This window comes from Dipodomys merriami, unplaced genomic scaffold (assembly GCF_024711535.1).
Source record: "Dipodomys merriami isolate MVZ:Mamm:240054 unplaced genomic scaffold, mDipMer1.0.p SCAF_92, whole genome shotgun sequence".
Classification (NCBI taxonomy): Eukaryota; Metazoa; Chordata; class Mammalia; order Rodentia; family Heteromyidae; genus Dipodomys; species Dipodomys merriami.
The window spans coordinates 3707471-3725871 of NW_027206535.1; the positions used below are offsets into that span (position 1 = coordinate 3707471).

Consider the following 18401-nt stretch of genomic DNA (forward strand, 5'->3'; position numbering starts at 1 on the left):
AGATCTGAGGATTACAGTTCAAAGGCATTTTGGGCAGGAAAGTATGAAACTCTTATCTCTAATTAACTACCAAAAAATAAATAAATAAAAAAAGCTGGAGGTAGAGCTGTGGCTCTAGTAATAGAGTACTAGTCTCGAATACAAAAAGCTCGTTGTAGTACATAGGCCCCGAGTTCAAACCCCAGGACCAGCACACACACATGCACACGCACACGCACGCACGTGTGCACGCAAAGAGATTGGGCACCAGAGTCTCAAGCCTGTAATCCTAGTTACTCAAGAGAGCTGAGGATTGAGGTTCAAAGCCAGCCCAGGAAGGAAAGTCTGTGAGACTCTTACCTTCAACTAACCACCAGAAAACTGGAAGTGGTGCTGTGGTTTTAGTGGTAGAGTGCTAGCCTTGAGCTGAAGAGCTCAGGGACAACACCCAGGCTCAGAGTTCAAACTCCATCACTGACAAAAAAAAAAAAAAGGAAAGAAAAAAAAAACTGCACTGAAGGCTTGGCTCAAGTGATAGAGTGCTAATTGTGAGTGGAAAAAGCCTAGTGAGAGTGTGAGTTCTTGGAAGTAGCACTGTGGCTCAAGTGGTAGAGCGCTTGCCCTTGAGCTGAAGAGCTGAGGGACAGCACAGAGTTCAAGCCCTATGACTGACAGAAAAAAAGAAAAAAGATGAGGTTTTGAGGTTAAATCCTGATACCAGCACATGTACATAAAAAAGTCATTCCACTTAGACTTTTCTGTGGAAAACAGGAGCACTTAGATGTGTCAAGTAGCCTCTACTAAGAGCAGTATCATCCTGATACTCTATACCAGAGGCACCAAGCACATAGGGGCTGGAAGAGCATTGGTCCCATGCAGTTAATCAGGAACAACAATTGAGAAAAGGTTGCAGTTGTACTGGGGTGGGTAAAAGTTGAATTGGGAACAAAGGCAAGGAAGTGGCCGTCTGGGAATGCCTAGGTAAGAGCCAGTTCCACAGGTGCTTGGACCATTACTGGAGCTGTGGCAGAGCAATCTGGAAATGGAAGCTTGTTCATTATTGTGGAAGGCCTTGAATCTATGGGCATGGGGCTTGGTAATCTATGAAAGGTTTTAAAAAAATTAAAGAATTATCTAGGTGCCAGTGGCTCACACATATAATCCTAGCTACTTAGGAGACTGAGATCTGAGGATTCTGGCTCAAAGCCAACCAAGGCAGACAAATCCCAGAAACTCTTATCTCCAGTTAACTAAAAAGCTGGATGTGGAGTAGTAGCTCAGGTGGTTGAGTGCTACTTGAGTTTGAAAAAGCCTGATGAGAACAGAAGGCCCTAAGTTCACAACTCAGTACTAGGCTCCTGAACCAAAAAGAAATCTTAAGGATGTATTCTTTAAAAATGTGAGACCAGGGACTGGGAAGGTGGCTCAGTGGTAGAGCGCTTGCCTTGCATGCATGAGGCCCTGGGTTCGATTCCTCAGCATCACATAAGCAGAAAAAGCCGGAAGTGGCGCTGTGGTTCAAGCGGTAGAGCACTCGCTTTGAGCTGAAGAGCTGAGGGACAGCGCCCAGGCCCAGAGTTCAGGCCCCATGACTGGTAAAAAAAAAAAGTAAGACCAGACCTGGCATCAATTGGTCATGCCTGTAATCCTAGCTACTCAGGAGGCTGAATCTGAGGATCATAATTCAAAGCCAGCCCAGGCAGGAAAGTCCATGAGATACTTTATCTCCAACTAACAAGAAAACCAGAAGTGGCACTGTGGCCTCAAGTGATAGAGCACTAGCCTTGAGCTGAATTGCTGAGGAACAGTGCCCAGACTCAGAGTTCAAGCCCCACCACCAACAAAAATAAAAATAAAAATAGAAATGTAAGAAAAGACAGATGTGGTTGGTTCATGCCTGTAATCCTAGCTACTCAAGACTGAGATCTGAGCATCCACGTTCAAAGCCAGCTTAGGGAAGAGACATCAGTGAGACTCTATCTCCAACAAAAAGTCAGAAGTGGAGTTGTGGCTCAAATCAGTAGAACTCCAGCCTTGAGCAAAAAAGCCAGGTAAGATATCAAGGCTTTTAAGTTTGAGCCCAAGTACCCCCTCCTCCTCCCTCCTCACACACACCCATTAAAGGTGCTAAGGACAGGAACTGGGAATGTGCCTTAGTGGCAGAGTGCTTGTCTAGCATGCATGAAGCCCTGGGTTTGATTCCTCATTACCACATAAACGAAAAGGCTAAAGCCGGGCGCCCATGGCTCATGCCTGTAATCCTAGCTACTCAGGAGGCTGAGATCTGAGGATCTTGGTTCGAAGCCAACCCGGGCAGGAAAGTCCTGAGACTATCTCCAATAAACCACTAGAAAACTGGAAGTGGCAGTAGAATGCTCGCCTTGAGCTGGAGAGCCCGAGGACAGCGCCCAGGCCCAGAGTTCAAGCCCCATGACCCAAAAAAAAAAAAAAAAAAGGCTGGAAGTGGCACTGTGATTCAAGTGGTAGATTACTAGCTTTGAGTAAGAAGAAGCTTAGGGCTAGTGCCCAGGCCCTGAGTTCAAGCCCTGGCACTGGCCAGAAAAAAAAAAAAAGGTTAAGGACAAATTGAGGAAGTGTTGACTGGCAGTGGTATATATTATAGCATAAACAGGAACAACAGGACATCATTAGGATGTTTTAAGTACAGAAAGTGTTAACAGTAAAGACACCAATTAGGATGAAGGGAGGAGAAGGAGGAGAGAGAAGAAGGAAGAATGTAAAAGAAAGAAACTTTCTTTCCTACTTAGTGCCTTGCATGTGAGATAAGAAAGCCTGACTTTTTTTGTTCTATTTTAAAACAAAGTCTCACTGTGGCCCAGGCTATCCTTGACCGTTCAGTGTTCTTCAGTCTCCCAAGTGCTGGGATTACAGATGTATATCACCATGTGTGGCTCAGCCTGTGTTTTTTTTCTTTTTTTATAGGGGGTACTGGGATTTTTAACTTAGCTTTAGGCAAGTGCCCTACCACTTAAACCATGCCCTCAACCCTGTTATTCCTTTGTACTGGTTCTGAGGCTTGAATTCAGGGCCTGGGTACTTTCTCTTAGCTCTTTCACTTAAGGCTGGCACCATTTCATTTGAGGCATACTTCTACTTCTAGCTTTTTGGTGGTTAATTGGAGATAAGAGTTTCATGGTTGGGCCTGGGAAGTTGGCTCAGTGGTAGAGTGCTTGCCTCGCATGCATGAGGCCCTGGGTTCGATTCCTCAGTACTACATAAGCAGAAAAAAGCCAGCAGTGGTGCTGTGGCTCAAGTGGTAGGGTACTAGCCTTGAACTGAAGAGCTGAGGGACAGTGCCCAGGCCCAGAGCTCAGCCCCCACAACTAGCAAAAAAAAAAGAGTTTCACAGTTTGCCTAGGCTAGCTTTGAACATTAGATCTCAGCTTTCTGACTAGCTAGGATTGTAGGCATGAGACATTGGTATCTTGTTTGAACTTTATTTTGCTTTGCTTTAGTTACTTTTCATGGGTCTTGCATTATTATTATTTTATTTTTTTGTCAGTCGTGGAGCTTCAACTCTGGGCCTGGGCACTATCCCTGAGCTCTTCAGCCCAAGGCTAGCACTCTACCCTTTGAGCCACAGCATCCACTTATGGTTTTTTCTGTGTATGTGGTGCTGAGGAATAGAACCCAGGGCCTCATGCATGAGAGGCAAGCACTCTACCACTGAGCCACCTTCCCAGCCCTCTTGCATTATTTTGTCCATAGCCATCCAGGACCTTCATTTTCTTTTTCTTTTTCTTTTTTTTGCCTTTCCTGTGGCTTGAACTCTGGGCCTGAGCACTATTCCTGAGCTGCTTTTGCTTAAGGCTAGCACTCTCGTGGCCTTTTCTGTTTATGTGGAACTGAGAAATCGAACCCAGGGCTTCATGCATGCTAGGCAAGCACTCTACCACTAAGCATATTCCTTGCACCCCGACCTAGATTTTCTTTACCTATGATCTCCCATGTAGTGGGGATGGCAGATGTAAACCACCAGAGCTGTCTTGTTAATTGAGATGGGGTCTTGGTAACTTTTGTCTAGGCTGACCTCAGCCCATGATCTTTCTGATCTTCACCTCCTGCGTAGTCAGAATTATAGGACTACCCAACACACCTGTTCAGTCTGTTACATTCTTCAGGAAGTGCTTTATGGATGTTTGAAGAAAAATAATTACAAACATTGGATGATAGCAATATTGTAACTGGTTCTATGTTATTTACCTTTTCCTCACAGCTTAATTTTCTTTTCCCAGTTTGGGGTTTTGCTGTTCTTTTTTTATTTGCTGTTCTTATTTTTTTTTTTTTTTGTCGGTTGTGGGGCTTGAACTCTGGGCCTGGGCGTTGTCCCTCAGCTCTTCAGCTCAAGGTGAGCGCTCTACCACTTGAGCTACAGCGCCACTTCCAGTTTTCTGGTGGTTTATTGGAGATAGGAGTCTCATGGTCTCTCTTTCCTGCCCGGGCTGGCTTTGAACCGCGATCCTCAGATCTCAGCCTCCTGAGTAGCTAGGATTACAGGCGTGAGCCACCAGCGCCCGGCTTGCTGTTCTTATTTTATATCTAAGTTCACTGGAAGTCTTGGTAACTGCCTAAGAAAGTTATCTTTCTGCCTCATCAGGTTACAGTGTGTGTATGTGGAGGAGGTTGGGAGAAGGGTTGATAAGTTGTGTGGGAAAGGCTATGATGACATTTCCAGCTATGGCATATTTTGCCTCATAGTAGGATTCTCGCAGGGGCCTCAGCTCCATCAGAAACAAGTTACCAGATGTGGCCCAATTGCTTAGCTGTTTTGGACCAAAACACAGAGCCCTTTCTAGGAACACTAACAGTCCATATTCCAAAAGGGATGATTAGCAAAGAAGACGGGAGAGGCAGAAAGCACCATTTCTTTGTGACTTTCTGAGGCGCCTCTCCCTTCTGGAGTCAGCATTGCCACTTTGCTACAGTCAGGGTTGTGGAGCTGCAGCCCAGAGGGAAAAGAGAGTGTGCTGCCTGAGTTGGCAGTGAGGAGAGTGGGCTGCCAAGCCTTCTTGATTTTCTCCTCCAGCACAGCTCCTTTGAGGTGGCATCTGTGTTGTTGTGGTGTGCACAGTACCCTCATTATTTCTCTCTCTTTTTTTCTCTCTCTCCTCCTACTTTGCACTTTCTCTTGTTTTTCTCTGCATGGTTTCTGTATTTAGTCCTGAGGTAAGAGCTGGTTGAGTGCCTTGTCTGCAGTCCCTTTCCTCTCAGCCCGTGCCGTCTGTCCTGCCTGCCCAGGCCCTGTGCACCTTTTTGTCTGGAGAGAGTGTCAGGAGGGTTGGGTCGGGAGTTCATTTGCTCGCTGTCCACAGCCGGCTCTACCCACAGGCTCTCCTTGCTCGTACCCACCCAGGTTCCTGTGCCCAGGTGTCTTCTCCATTTTTGTTTCTCCCCAGGTGGAGGGCCTGCAGCCAAGGCCTAGGTGGGTGGGGCCCCTCCTCCCTTCCTATCCTAAGCCTTCCCTCCTGTTCTGTGTAGTGTGGAAGTCATCCGGCTGGGTCACAGCTACTTCATCAACTGGGACAAGAAAATGTTCTGCATGAAGAAGCGGACACCCGCTGAGGCCCGCACCACCACGCTCAATGAGGAGCTGGGCCAGGTGGAGTACATCTTCTCTGACAAGACGGGCACCCTCACCCAGAACATCATGGTCTTCAACAAATGCTCCATCAATGGCCGCAGCTACGGTACGGCAGTGTCACGGGGGACTGGGGCTCCCATCTGCTGGAAGGACAGTGGAGCTGGGGCTACCACAGTTGTCTTGACAATTTTTTCCCAAGTGTTTTTTGTTTTTTGTTTTTGTTTTTTTTTTCTTTTTTGGTGTTAGTACTGGGTCTTGAACTCCAGCCTTGCTCACTTAGTTGTTTTTTTTCGTGTGTGTGTGTGTGTGTGTGTGTGTGTGTGTGTGTGTGTGTGCGTGTGCGTGTGTGTGTATGTGTGTGTGTGTATGTGTGTGTTGCGTGTGCGTGCGTGTGCCTGTCCTGGGGCTTGGAACCTCAGGGCTCTGGGCATTAACCCTGATCTTTTTAGCTCAAGGCTAACACTACCACTTGAGCCACAGCTCCACTTGTGGCTTTTTGGTGGTTAATTGGAGATAAGAGCCTCAAGGACTTTCCTGCCTGGGCTGGCTTTGAACCTATTATCCTCAGATCTCAACCTCTTGAGTAGCTAGGATAACAGGCATGAGCCACCAGTGCCGGCTTTTTTTTTTCCTGTCTTTTGAGACAGGCTTTACTCTGTAGCCCAGGTTAGCCACAAACTTACAATCTTGCCTCAGCCTGCCAAATGCTGGCATTATAGGTGTGCACCACCATGTCCAGCTTTCCTACTTAGGTCTGAGGGTCCTTGAAAGTGTCTATTGAGTATCCTGGGCCTGAAAGCAGTACTCAGAGTCCTTCTTTTGTCCTCCCCTCATCTTCCCTCTTGCTCTTGCCCTGGTCTCAGCTCCAGCACCAGGGAACTCCTTGGCTGTTTGAAGTGAACCCCAAGACGCTGGCCTCGGGGCATCCTTGGCTGCCCCATGGAGTGCTAGACTCTCCCCTTGTTGCTGCTCAGGGCCTTTGTGAGTCTGTAATGTGACCATGGTCTTGCCAGTGTGGCTCTGTTGTAGTGGCCTGTGGCTGAGCTGTGGGGGTGGCTTGGGGCACAGTGTGTGAGCTGGCCTTTGTGCCGGTGTGAGTCCCCTGGTAACTGCTTTTTGCACTAACCTGGACCTCATGGCCACTGTGTGAGGCTACATTTATGGCTAGGCTCAAAGGAGGGCTGGGAGCCCTGGTAGGGAGGTGAAGGATCGGGGCTTCCCTGAGGGAGAGCTGCTGAGAAGTGGTGGGGGTGGCTGTCGGGAGCAATGGCAACCTGGCTTTTTGGTGGCTAGGGTCCTGGGTTCTGGGATCTAGGGGTCTGTGAGTGTAGGTGATGTCTACTTGACAGGGCTGGGGGTTCCAAATACCTGGAGGGTATATATGTTAGAGGCTTTCCTTACCATTCTAGAGATGTCCAACTCTGATGTTGCTTCTCCTTCTTTCTTATCTGTGTGTAGGTGATGTGTTTGATGTCTTGGGACACAAAGCTGAATTAGGAAAGGTAAGATCTAGAGTTCATATTTATTCCATGTGCCAGTCAAACATAGGGTGTCTGATCAGTAACAGTTGATCTAAATAGGTGATGTTACCTGGGGAGGAAATGGAAGCTGCCTAGAAAGATGGATATTTTAAGGAAGAACAGACGTGGGAATTTTTGCAAGGTGCCAGTGGCTCATACCTGTAATTCTAGCTATTCCAAAGGCTGAGATCTGAGGATCTGCCCAACCTGGGCAGAAAATCTGTGAGACTCTATCTCCAATTAACCACCAAAAAGCAGGAAGTGGAGATGTGGCTCAAGTGATAGAATGCTGGCCTTGACTGAAAAAGGGATAGTACCCAGGCCCTGAGTTCAAGTTTCTAGGATCAGGACTCAAAATAAACTGGAAATTTTGCTGGGCATGATAGCACATACTTGTAATCCTAGCACTTCTGACAGAGGATAGCCTGGGCTAGATAGCCAGTTCCAGACCTCCCTGAACTACGTAAAAGAATATGGGATTTTGAGGCCCACATTGGTCAGACTCTTGGGCAGGAATAGCCTACACTGAGTGGTAGGAGGGCAGGGATAGCTACTTTCTTAGTATGTAGCCTGATGATCTAACCTTTCCTAAGAGCCTTCTTACCCATTCCAGAGGCCTGAACCCGTTGACTTCTCTTTTAATCCTCTGGCTGACAAGAAGTTCTTATTTTGGGACCCAAATCTCTTGGAGGCTGTCAAGATGGGAGACCCACACACACATGAGTTCTTCCGCCTTCTTTCCCTTTGTCATACTGTCATGTCAGAAGAAAAGAATGAAGGTGAGCTGAAGAGCTAGTTTGAACTCAGCCTCAGCCTAATTTGTGCTCTTGAGTCTGCTCAGCAATGCTGCTGGGTTGGGGCCTCCTGGGTGAAGTGCATGGCTGGAAATGTGGCCACTTACACTGTATGTATTCTTTTCCCCCAGGAGAGTTGTACTACAAAGCCCAGTCCCCAGATGAGGGGGCCCTGGTCACTGCAGCCAGGAATTTTGGCTTTGTGTTCCGCTCTCGTACTCCCAAAACCATCACCGTCCATGAGATGGGCACAGCCATCACCTATCAGCTACTGGCCATCCTGGACTTCAACAATATCCGCAAGCGCATGTCAGTTATAGGTAAGGCTAGGCCTGCAGGGGTAAGCTATGCTGGAGAACTCTTGTTGATGGGTTTAGCTGGGAATCTGCCTGCCTGAATTGTTCTGCACTTTCTTCCCCTGCCCCATTGTAGTGCGGAATCCAGAGGGGAAGATCCGACTCTACTGCAAAGGCGCTGACACTATCTTACTTGACCGACTCCATCCCTCCACCCAGGAGCTACTCAACAGCACTACTGACCACCTGAATGTAGGTGTGAGAAAAGGAGGGCCTGCCTAGTGTTTTTGTGGCTTGTAATATTGGGAGTAAAGATAGGGTTTGGTTTGTGTGTGCATATGTGTCTCTGTGTGTGCATGTGTGTGCATATGTGTGCTTGTGTGCCAGTGCTAGTCCTGGGGCTTGAACCTAGAATCTAGTGCCTGTGTGCTAGTGCTCTATTCCTGAACCACTGCTCTACTTCTGGTTATTTGGTAGTTAATTGGAGATAAAGGAACTCACAGACTTTCCTGTGGAGGCTGGCTTCAAACTGTGATCCTCAGATCTCAGACTCCTGAGTAGCTAATAGGGGTGAATCACTGGTACTTAGCAGGGCATGATTTTGGGGGGATGTGTTGTGTATTACTGAATATATTTACGTTATATAATATGATGTTTTGATATATCTATGTATCTATCTATATATATATATATAGTAGTGGTTACTCTATTGAAGTGAATTAACACATCACCATCTCATAGTCGCATTTTCTGTGGTAAGAACACTTAAATTTTTCAGCAACTTTGTGTGTGTGTGTGTGTGTGTGTGTGTGTGTGTGTGTGTGTGTGTGTGTGTGTGTGTGTGTGTGTCTGTCTGTGCATGCTAGTAATGAGACTTGAACTCAGCCTCATGCTTTTGCTTAGCGTTTTCACTCAAGGCTGGTGTTCAGATACTTAAGCTACACTTTTATTTCTGGCTCTTTGCTGGTTAATTGGATATAAGAGTCTCTTCAGTTTGTCTGCTTTGCTGGCATCAAACCAGTATCCTCAGAAACCAGCTTCCTGAGTAGCTAGGATTAGAGACATGAACCACTGGTGTTTGGCCTTTCCAGCGATCTTAAGGCTTGAACTCATGGTCTGGATACTGTCCCTGAGCTTCTTTTTGCTCAAGGCTAGCACCCTACTACTTCTTGCTTTTTTGGTAGTTTAGTATAGATAAGAGTCTCATGGACTTTCCTGCCCTGGCTGGCTTCAAACTGCAATCCTCAGGTCTCAGCCTCCTGAGTACTTAGGATTACAGGCATGAGCCACTGTACCCTGCTTTTTTTTTTTTTTAATTTTTATTGTGAAAATATTGTACAGAGGGGTTACAGTTACATGAGCAAGGTAATGAGTACATTTTTTTTCTCAAGCATTGTTGCCTCCTCCTTTGTTTTTCCCCTACCATCACTTCCTTCCCATTTCCACAACTACACTCCCCCCTCCTTTTTTTTAAAGCAACTTTTTTTTTTCTTTTTTTTGGTGCGTCATAGGGCTTGAACTCTGGGCCTAGGTGCTATCCCTCAGCTCTTCAGCTCAAGGCAAGTGCTCTACAACTTGAGCCACAGCGCCACTTCTAGTTTTCTGGTAGTTAAGTGGGGATAAGAGTCTCTTGGACTTTTCTGCCCAGGCTGGCTTTAAACCGTGATCCTTAGATCTCAGCCTCTTGAATAGCTAGGGTTACAGGTATGAGCCACCAGCACCCAGCTTTTAAGCAACTTTCAATTGTGGTCCTCATGCTATACATTATTAGCTCTCTAGACTTTCTTAGGTGTGACTTTTACTGCTCTGTCCCCAGGAATATGCAGGTGAAGGACTGAGGACCCTGGTGCTGGCCTACAAGGATCTGGATGAAGAATACTATGAGGAATGGGCTGAGAGACGGCTACAAGCCAGCCTCGCCCAGGACAGCCGGGAAGACAGACTGGCTAGCATCTATGAGGAGGTTGAGAATGACATGATGGTGAGGGCTACAGTAGGCTGAGGGTGGGCAAGGAGGGCCAGTGCCTGCCACTCTCGTTCCATGAGTCTTTGTGGTGTTTTCAGCTGCTGGGTGCAACAGCCATTGAGGACAAGCTTCAGCAGGGGGTTCCAGAGACCATCGCGCTTCTGACACTAGCTAACATCAAGATTTGGGTGTTAACTGGAGACAAACAAGGTGAGAGTCCAGCAGGGCAGAGGAAATGGCATGTGTGCAGTGGTCGTGTCAGACTCTTGTGTGGAGCCATGCCATCAGGCGGGAGAGTATACTGACCTTGTCGGATACCTGCCCGTAGCTCCTGCGTTCTCTCTTGGTAGAGACAGCTGTGAACATTGGCTACTCCTGCAAGATGTTAACAGATGACATGACAGAGGTGTTCGTAGTCACAGGCCACACTGTGCTGGAGGTGCGAGAAGAACTCAGGTAAATGAGAGGCCCCAGGGAGGAAGAAGCTGCCTGCTGTACCCACAGCCTGAGCAGAGGTTTTTGGACCCTGCCAAGGTTTCCTTCTCAACTTCTTGCTACTGTTTTTGGGACCCCCATACTTTCATTCCCCTTCACAGGAAAGCCCGGGAGAAAATGGTAGACTCATCTCGCACTGTAGGCAATGGTTTCACATATCAGGAGAAGCTTTCTTCTTCCAAGCTCACTTCTGTCCTGGAGGCTGTTGCTGGGGAGTATGCCCTGGTCATCAATGGTCACAGCCTGGTAAGGGCCACCATGCTTAACGTGGGCAGCTTCCTTCCCCTCCACAGTGTGAATTTCTCTCTGAATTTCTTCTTCTGTTGGTGGTGGTGGTTGTGGGGCTTGAACTCTGGGCCTGAGCGCTATCCCTGAGCTCTTCAGCTCAAGGCTAGCACTGTACCACTTGAGCCACAACACCACTTCCAGTTTTCTGGTGATTTATTGAGATAAGAGTCTCACGGAGTTTCCTGCCCAGGCTGGCTTTGAACCATGATCCTCATATCTTAGCCTCCTGAGTAGCTAGGATTACAGGGTTGAGCCACCAACGCCCGGCATCAGAATGGCTTTATGTCTTGTCTCACTCTCAACTTGCCTGACTGCTGAGAGGGCTGTCATCCTCAAGAGAACAAAGGTGCTGAGACTCCCATGTCTCTGTGTTCTAGGCCCATGCACTGGAAGCAGACATGGAGGTGGAGTTTCTAGAGACAGCGTGTGCCTGCAAAGCCGTCATCTGCTGTCGGGTGACCCCCTTGCAGAAGGCACAGGTGGTGGAACTGGTTAAGAAGTATAAAAAGGCTGTGACCCTTGCCATTGGGGACGGGGCAAATGATGTCAGCATGATCAAAAGTGAGTGTGTACCTGAACTGGACATTGATGAAAGTGAACTTAGCAACTGAAGGACAGCGATGGGAAGGAGGGAATGTGAGAGAGAGGAAACAGTTGACACTAAGCAAAAGGAAAGAAATGTACACATCACCCGATTTGGAAGAAGTAGTTGTAGTGTTGAAGTTTGTAGAGTTCATAAGCTTTATAGGCCATGATAATGACAATGCACCTTGGGAAGGTTAAACATCTGTTTGTGACTTTGGCTAAGTATCACTGTCCCACAATACTGTGAAATTTATGTAATCACTTAATCTCAATAAAGAAAAAAAAAAGTAAAGTGAGTGTACATTGGCAGGTGTGTAGGTGGAGCAGGAGCAGTAGCACTGCCACTGGGGTCTCTGGATCTGGGGAAGAGGAGTGGGGAGGAGAATCTGAAATGTGTGGGCCATCTTCACCTTCTTATCATCTCTTGTCTCTGCAGCAGCTCACATTGGTGTGGGTATCAGCGGCCAGGAAGGGATCCAGGCTGTCCTGGCCTCGGATTACTCCTTCTCTCAGTTCAAGTTCCTGCAGCGCCTCCTGCTGGTACATGGTCGCTGGTCCTACCTGCGCATGTGCAAGTTCCTCTGCTATTTCTTCTATAAGAACTTCGCTTTTACCATGGTCCACTTTTGGTTTGGCTTCTTCTGCGGCTTCTCGGCCCAGGTAGCAAGTGTTCTTGTATCTTTGTAAGCTCTTTAAGGGCAGAGTTGTATCACCTGTTCACTGCCCAGTTCTTTAGTTTGGTGTATATAATATATATTTTTAGCTGTTTATTGATAATAGAGAGGGAACTCATGAAAATTCTTTGCCAGTGTGGTGGTGTAAGTATGTAACTCCAGCTTTTGGGTAGGCTGAAGCAGCAGGAGGATCATCGAGTCCATCCTGAGTTCCACTTCAGCCAGGATACATAGAAGACCTTGTCTCAAAAACAAACCAAAATGCTGGGTATCAGTGGCTTATGTGTCTTAATTCTAACTATGCAAGAGGCTAAAACTGGGAGGATCAAAGTTCAAACTCAGCCTGTGCAAAAAAGTCTATGAGATTGTTTCTAAAATCACCAGGAAAAATTAGAGCTGGAGATGTGGCTCAAGTGTCAGAAGATTGGCTGAGCATAAGGCCATGAGTTCAAACCTCAATACCAACTACAAAAAAAAAAAAAGAGGGGCTGGGAAGGTGGCTCAGTGGTAGGGCACTTGCCTTGCATGCTCGAGGCCCTGGGTTCGATTCCTCAGCACCACATAAGAAAAAAGCCAGAAGTGGTGCTGTGGCTCAAGTGGTAGAGTGCTAGCCTTGAGCTGGAGAGCTGAGGGACAGCGCCCAGGCCCAGAGTTCAGGCCCCACGACCGGACCCCCCAAAAAAAAACAAAAAAAACAATTTTCAGGACCAGAAAGAAAAAATCCAAATTTCTTACATGTTATATCTGTGTTCTCCCTGTGACTTCATTTATGGTGTTCATTCCTTCCTTGCCTTCTGTTTCTTCTAGACTGTGTATGACCAGTATTTCATCACTCTTTATAACATTGTGTATACCTCCCTCCCGGTCCTGGCTATGGGAGTCTTTGATCAGGTATGGGGGAGTTGCATGACCAAGCAGGAAGGGGAGAACATTGCTGAAAAACTGTCAGACTGATGTAGTGGGTGCGTAGCACTTGTGCCCAGTGTCCATGGTCATCATGAAAGCAGTTCATTTAGAGGAGGGGATAGGGAAGCTCTTCATGTCAGCTCCAGAATTCATAACTCCTGAGGTAACATAGTACAGATTGACTAGGAGAAGCTGACTTGAGGTTGGTTCTCACTGTTAAAGACTTTGGGAAAGAGGAGCAGTCCCTAAGGCCTCTTTTGTCACTGGTCTCTACACAGGATGTTCCAGAGCAGCGGAGCATGGAGTACCCTAAGCTATATGAGCCAGGCCAGCTGAACCTCCTTTTCAACAAACGGGAGTTCTTCATCTGCATTGCCCAGGGCATCTACACCTCTGTGCTCATGTTCTTCATCCCGTATGGAGTATTTGCTGAGGCCACACGGGACGATGGCACCCAGCTGGCCGACTACCAGTCTTTTGCAGTCACTGTGGCTACATCACTGGTTATTGTGGTCAGTGTGCAGGTATGAGGCTGCCAGAAGCTGCCTTTTCCTCTGGAAAGAGGAAGCCTTTTATCTCTAGGGCTCCCTGGTGGAAGGTCTTGCTGGAAGAGAGGCATGGTTTCTCTGGGGTGCTTTTATTGGTGACAATTACTTTTGCAGATTGGGCTGGATACAGGCTATTGGACTGCCATCAACCACTTCTTCATCTGGGGCAGCCTTGCTGTTTATTTTGCCATCCTCTTTGCCATGCACAGCAATGGGCTCTTTGACATGTTTCCAAACCAGTTTCGGTTTGTGGGTAAGTCCCTGTGTTCTAGAGCTAGTATGGTAGTCCGCCAGTGTGCACATCACAAGCATTTATCAATATGTGCCAGGCACTCTACAAGGTGTTGTGGGGATGTCAAGGTATAACTGAATCAGACCCTGCCCCCAAAGAACTTCCACATCTATGAAAGTGATGAATGGCCCTGCCAGGCCTTGGGAGGTCAGGGCTGCCAGGCTTCACGGTCATCAAGACACTGCCAGTGGTGTGGCCATGGATAGTCCGTCAGAGCAAGCATGAGACTTTTATCTCCAATTAACCACCCAGAAGCCAGAAGTGGAGCTATGGTTCAAGTGGTAGAGCATTTAACCTTGAGCAAAAAAGCTAAAGGACAGTGCCCAGGCCCTGAGTTTCAGCCTCAGGATAAGCACAATAAGTAAAAAATAAATAAAATCATGAACCAGATATTGGTGGCTCTTAAGATCCTGAGATTGGAAGCATCATAGTTTGAGGCTAGAAAAGTCGGTGAGATTCCATTTCAATAGAGGGAAGCTAGATGTAGTAACATGCACTCAGCTACAAAGGGAAGCCTAAAATAGGAGGACTGAGGCTTAGTCATGTTCTCAGGCTAGAAATGAAACCTTATCTTAAAAATAATCAACAGCCGGGCACTGGTGGCTCACGCCTGTAATCCTAGCTACTCAGGAGGCTGAGATCTGAGGATCGCGGTTCAAAGCCAGCCCAGGCAGGAGAGACCGTGAGACTCCTATCTCCAATAAACCACCAGAAAACCGGAAGTGGCGCTGTAGCTCAAGTGGTAGAGTGCTCGCTTTGAGCTGAAGAGCTGAGGGACAGTGCCCAGGCCCAGAGTTCAAGCCCCACGGCCGACAAAAAAAAAAAAAAAAAACAATAAAAATAATCAACAAAAAGAAAGCAGGGCTAGAGGCATGGCTCATTAGTAGCGCATGTGCCTAGCAGGCCCATGCTTGCCACTCTTAGACCCTCTCTACTACTCTGCTTTGTTTTCTACTGACTTCAAATCATAGTAGGAAACCAGGCGATGGTAGTAGTCAGCAAAGTTCTCTGGGGAAGAATAATCCACAAGAGGAAACAGCAATACAAGGCCTTAGGCCAAGGCTTTCAGGGAAGCTTCTGTACCAGAAGCTGGGAGAAGGGGAGGGACAACAGAGGATGAGAATTTACCTAGATCATCTAAGCCTATATAGATCAGGTTAAGAACTTGGAATTCTAGGGCTGGGAAGGTGGCTCAGTGGTAGAGCGCTTGCCTTGCATGCTCGAGGCCCTGGGTTCGATTCCTCAGCACCACATAAGCAAAAAGAAAAAAGCCGGAAGTGGCGCTGTGGCTCATAGTGGTAGAGCGCTAGCCTTGAGATGAAGAGCTGAGGGACAGTGCCCAGGCCCAGAGTTCAGGCCCCACGACCGGACCCCCAAAAAAAAAAAAAAAGAACTTGGAATTCTATTTTTTTTTTCTTCTTGATTTGGGTTTGGAGGTTGAACCCAGGACCTCATATATGCTTTTTTGCCAGTCCTGGGACTTGAACTCAGGGCTTGGGCACTGTCCCAGGGCTTTTGCTGTCAACTAAGATGGGTGGGGGAGAGTTTGGGGCTAGGGAGATAAACATTTGAGGAAGAAGTGGGCAGAGAAAATAAGGAAGGCAGAAATGACAGACTTTGAGGCTGGGGAGGTGGGATTGCCAGAAGTAGGGACGAGGAATTCAGAGGCTAGCCTCCTGTCACTTCATGACTGCTGAGACCACTGACTTCTGTTGCCCCCCAGGGAATGCCCAGAACACCCTGGCCCAGCCCACTGTGTGGCTCACCATCGTGCTCACCACTGTGGTCTGCATCATGCCTGTGGTTGCCTTTCGGTTCCTCAGGCTCAACTTGAAGCCAGATCTCTCTGACACGGTAAGAAGCTTGGCTGTTTCTTTCTTGAGGACAGAGACAGTGTGTCCGACAAGCCTCTCTGGCTTGAACACTGTGCACTTGTTTCTGGGCTTTGTTACAAATGCTCAGGGTGCATGCTGTGCATTGGGAGCTGCCTGCCCTGGTGATCAGGGTGATGTTTGACACTGCCCTGCTGACAGAGGACCCCCCCCCCCCCCCTCCCCAAGGTTCGCTACACCCAGCTGGTGAGGAAGAAGCAGAAAGCACAGCACCGCTGCATGCGGAGGGTAGGCCGCACTGGCTCCCGGCGCTCCGGCTATGCCTTCTCCCACCAGGAGGGCTTTGGGGAGCTTATCATGTCGGGCAAGAACATGCGACTCAGCTCCCTGGCTCTGTCCAGCTTCACCACCCGCTCCAGCAGCAGCTGGATTGAGAGCCTACGAAGGAAGAAAAGTGACAGTGCCAGCAGCCCCAGCGGTGGGGCTGAGAAGCCCCTCAAAGGGTGAAGACGTGGACCAGGACACCTTGTGCCCATGACCAGAGCAGACAAGGCCCTGGCAGGTCACCAAGGGAACTGCTGGTCCTCATTCCTTGCCTCTTATCTCCCTGGTAGACTCTTCTCGCTGGTCTCACCAGCCTGGGGAAAGGGGGGAAAGGGCCTCAGGGGTCGAGCAGAGGCTCAGGTAGCAGGCAGTAGCCCCAGTGGGGGATCAGATGTGGAACCAAAACCAAAAAAACTGAGATTGAGTCTGCCCCTGCCCTGCCCTGCCCAGTAGCCCACAGGGAGATGATAAATCTCTATATTTTTTTACTCTTGTTCCTCAGAGGGGATCTAGTGCCCCTGTTCCTGAATTCTGAAAGAATGTATCATGCCGGGAAGCCAGAGACCTGCTGGGGCCTCTGAGCCCCCCTCATCGTGTGTACGTCTCCTTGATTTGTGTTTGTGTCCAGTTTGGTTTTGTCTTCTTATTTTTTATTTGGCAAGTAGAGGAGGCATTATGTGACTTTTATGTTGTGATTGGTGTCTTAACTCTCCTGGGTAGAGGAGAGCACATAGTGGGCTGCCCCTTCCTGCTGGAGTGGTTTGGGAGCTGCTTGCCCTCCAGCCACTAGTGCCCCCCTTGGGACTGACCAGAGGGGGAGGGACTGTCAGCCAGAGGAGTTGCGAGGAAAAAAAAAATGTCTTGATGCCTTCCTCACCTTGAGAGTAGAGTGCGGCCCTTCCCCAAGGCACACATAGCAATTCTTGGACTCCTTAAGCTCTGCTGGTATTGGCTGGAGCCTGGAAAAGTGTCCCCATCATTCTCAGTGAGCTAAAGCTGAGTGTGAAGTTTAGTTTTACCTAAGGAAAAAAATAAGTTGTTTTCTTTCATTTTAGTACTAAGTTCATTAGCAGACTTCCTCCCCACTTCCTTCCCCCTCCTCATCTGGTACTTTCTTACATCCCTACCCCAGGATCCTGAGGTGGGACTGAAGGGGACACTCACTCCCAGTGAGCAGGGGGCCCTGTCCCTCCCCTCCACCCCCAGGCCCAGCCCCTGGGCAGAGGTGATAGGAAGAGGGCAAGACCCGCCCGTGCCCAGTTTGGTCTGAGCAGGGCTCCATTGGAGCTTGGGCTCAGCGTGTCCTGTCTCTCCATCATCCACACTGCTGTCTGTCCCCGAAGTCAGGCACTTCTCAAGTTAGTTGCTACCTAATTATCCTTGGGGAGAATCCTTTCCGCTTCTTTGGTATTTGGGGAGTAAGAGAAGAGTGGGCACTGGAGCCAGGCTGCAGTGGGGTAGGTGTGGAGTGGGGGATGGGAGGTATTGACAGGGAAATCCCTTTTGGCCACACAGTTTACAAACCCAATATCATGTATGTTTGTGTGTCTCTCAAGGTGAGAGTCTGATTTTTATACCAAAGAGGAAATGATTTTTTTTCATATTTGGTTTGTCTATATTATATAAATATAAATATATATATATATATACAGTTATATATATTATTTTTTTGGTTCTCTCTCATTTTTTAGGGAGGGAGGAAAGTACCAAGTTGCATTGAGCTGTAATTAAGGAACATTCTGTATAATTTATGACACATTTCTATACTTGCAAAAATTATATCATTTTATGGACATAAAAGAAAAATGCCTTTTTATAAAATTCCAATTTCTGAGAAGTATGTAAAATGTCTCTTTTCTGATGTTTAACCAAGACTAATGTTAGAGGCAGACAGAAACTGGCTCACGATGGAATTGCGTGGATGGACCTGGATAAGATGGAGGAAAGGGGTCTGGAGGGTCAGCACCTCCTCTGTTGGTATGCCTGCCCCCCATCTGCCAGGCCGTGCATGCTGTGGCCATGCTGATTTCTGGTACTTACGACTTTGAACTGGTTGTTCTTCCAAACACAGGCCTTCTCACACTGGGGAGGGTGGAAATGTGAAGGAAAAAACAAACAAGTGTTTTAGGGTGTTTTTCTTCAATTCCTTCCTTCCTTCCTTCCTTCCTTCCTTCCTTCCTTCCTCCCTCCCTTCCTCCTTTCCCCCCTCTCTCCCTCCTTCCTTCCCTCCCTCCCTCCCTCCTTTTTTTTCCCCCCTCTTTTTTTTCCTCTTGTTGTTAGTACTGGGGATTGAACTCAGA

General features: G+C 47.9%; 1 protein-coding gene across 4 annotated transcripts in view; it reads left to right on the forward strand.

Annotated features, from left to right (window-relative positions):
• Atp8b2 (ATPase phospholipid transporting 8B2) overlaps positions 1 to 17938 on the forward strand; it is a 32258-nt gene extending 14320 nt beyond the window's left edge. For 3 of the 4 annotated variants that reach the window (XM_070013878.1, XM_070013877.1, XM_070013875.1), the window contains 16 exons: positions 5479 to 5687; positions 7040 to 7083; positions 7715 to 7880; positions 8027 to 8215; positions 8328 to 8443; positions 10008 to 10172; positions 10256 to 10367; positions 10508 to 10613; positions 10754 to 10898; positions 11318 to 11501; positions 11962 to 12185; positions 13007 to 13090; positions 13384 to 13629; positions 13768 to 13906; positions 15669 to 15799; positions 16006 to 17938. In XM_070013878.1, the coding sequence (XP_069869979.1) occupies positions 5479 to 5687; positions 7040 to 7083; positions 7715 to 7880; positions 8027 to 8215; positions 8328 to 8443; positions 10008 to 10172; positions 10256 to 10367; positions 10508 to 10613; positions 10754 to 10898; positions 11318 to 11501; positions 11962 to 12185; positions 13007 to 13090; positions 13384 to 13629; positions 13768 to 13906; positions 15669 to 15799; positions 16006 to 16284 (2539 nt within the window). In that variant the 3' untranslated portion in view covers positions 16285 to 17938. The remainder of the gene's footprint in view (positions 1 to 5478; positions 5688 to 7039; positions 7084 to 7714; positions 7881 to 8026; positions 8216 to 8327; positions 8444 to 10007; positions 10173 to 10255; positions 10368 to 10507; positions 10614 to 10753; positions 10899 to 11317; positions 11502 to 11961; positions 12186 to 13006; positions 13091 to 13383; positions 13630 to 13767; positions 13907 to 15668; positions 15800 to 16005) is intronic. The other variant, XM_070013876.1, reaches the window with a different exon arrangement.
• Positions 17939 to 18401: the final 463 nt, after the last annotated feature.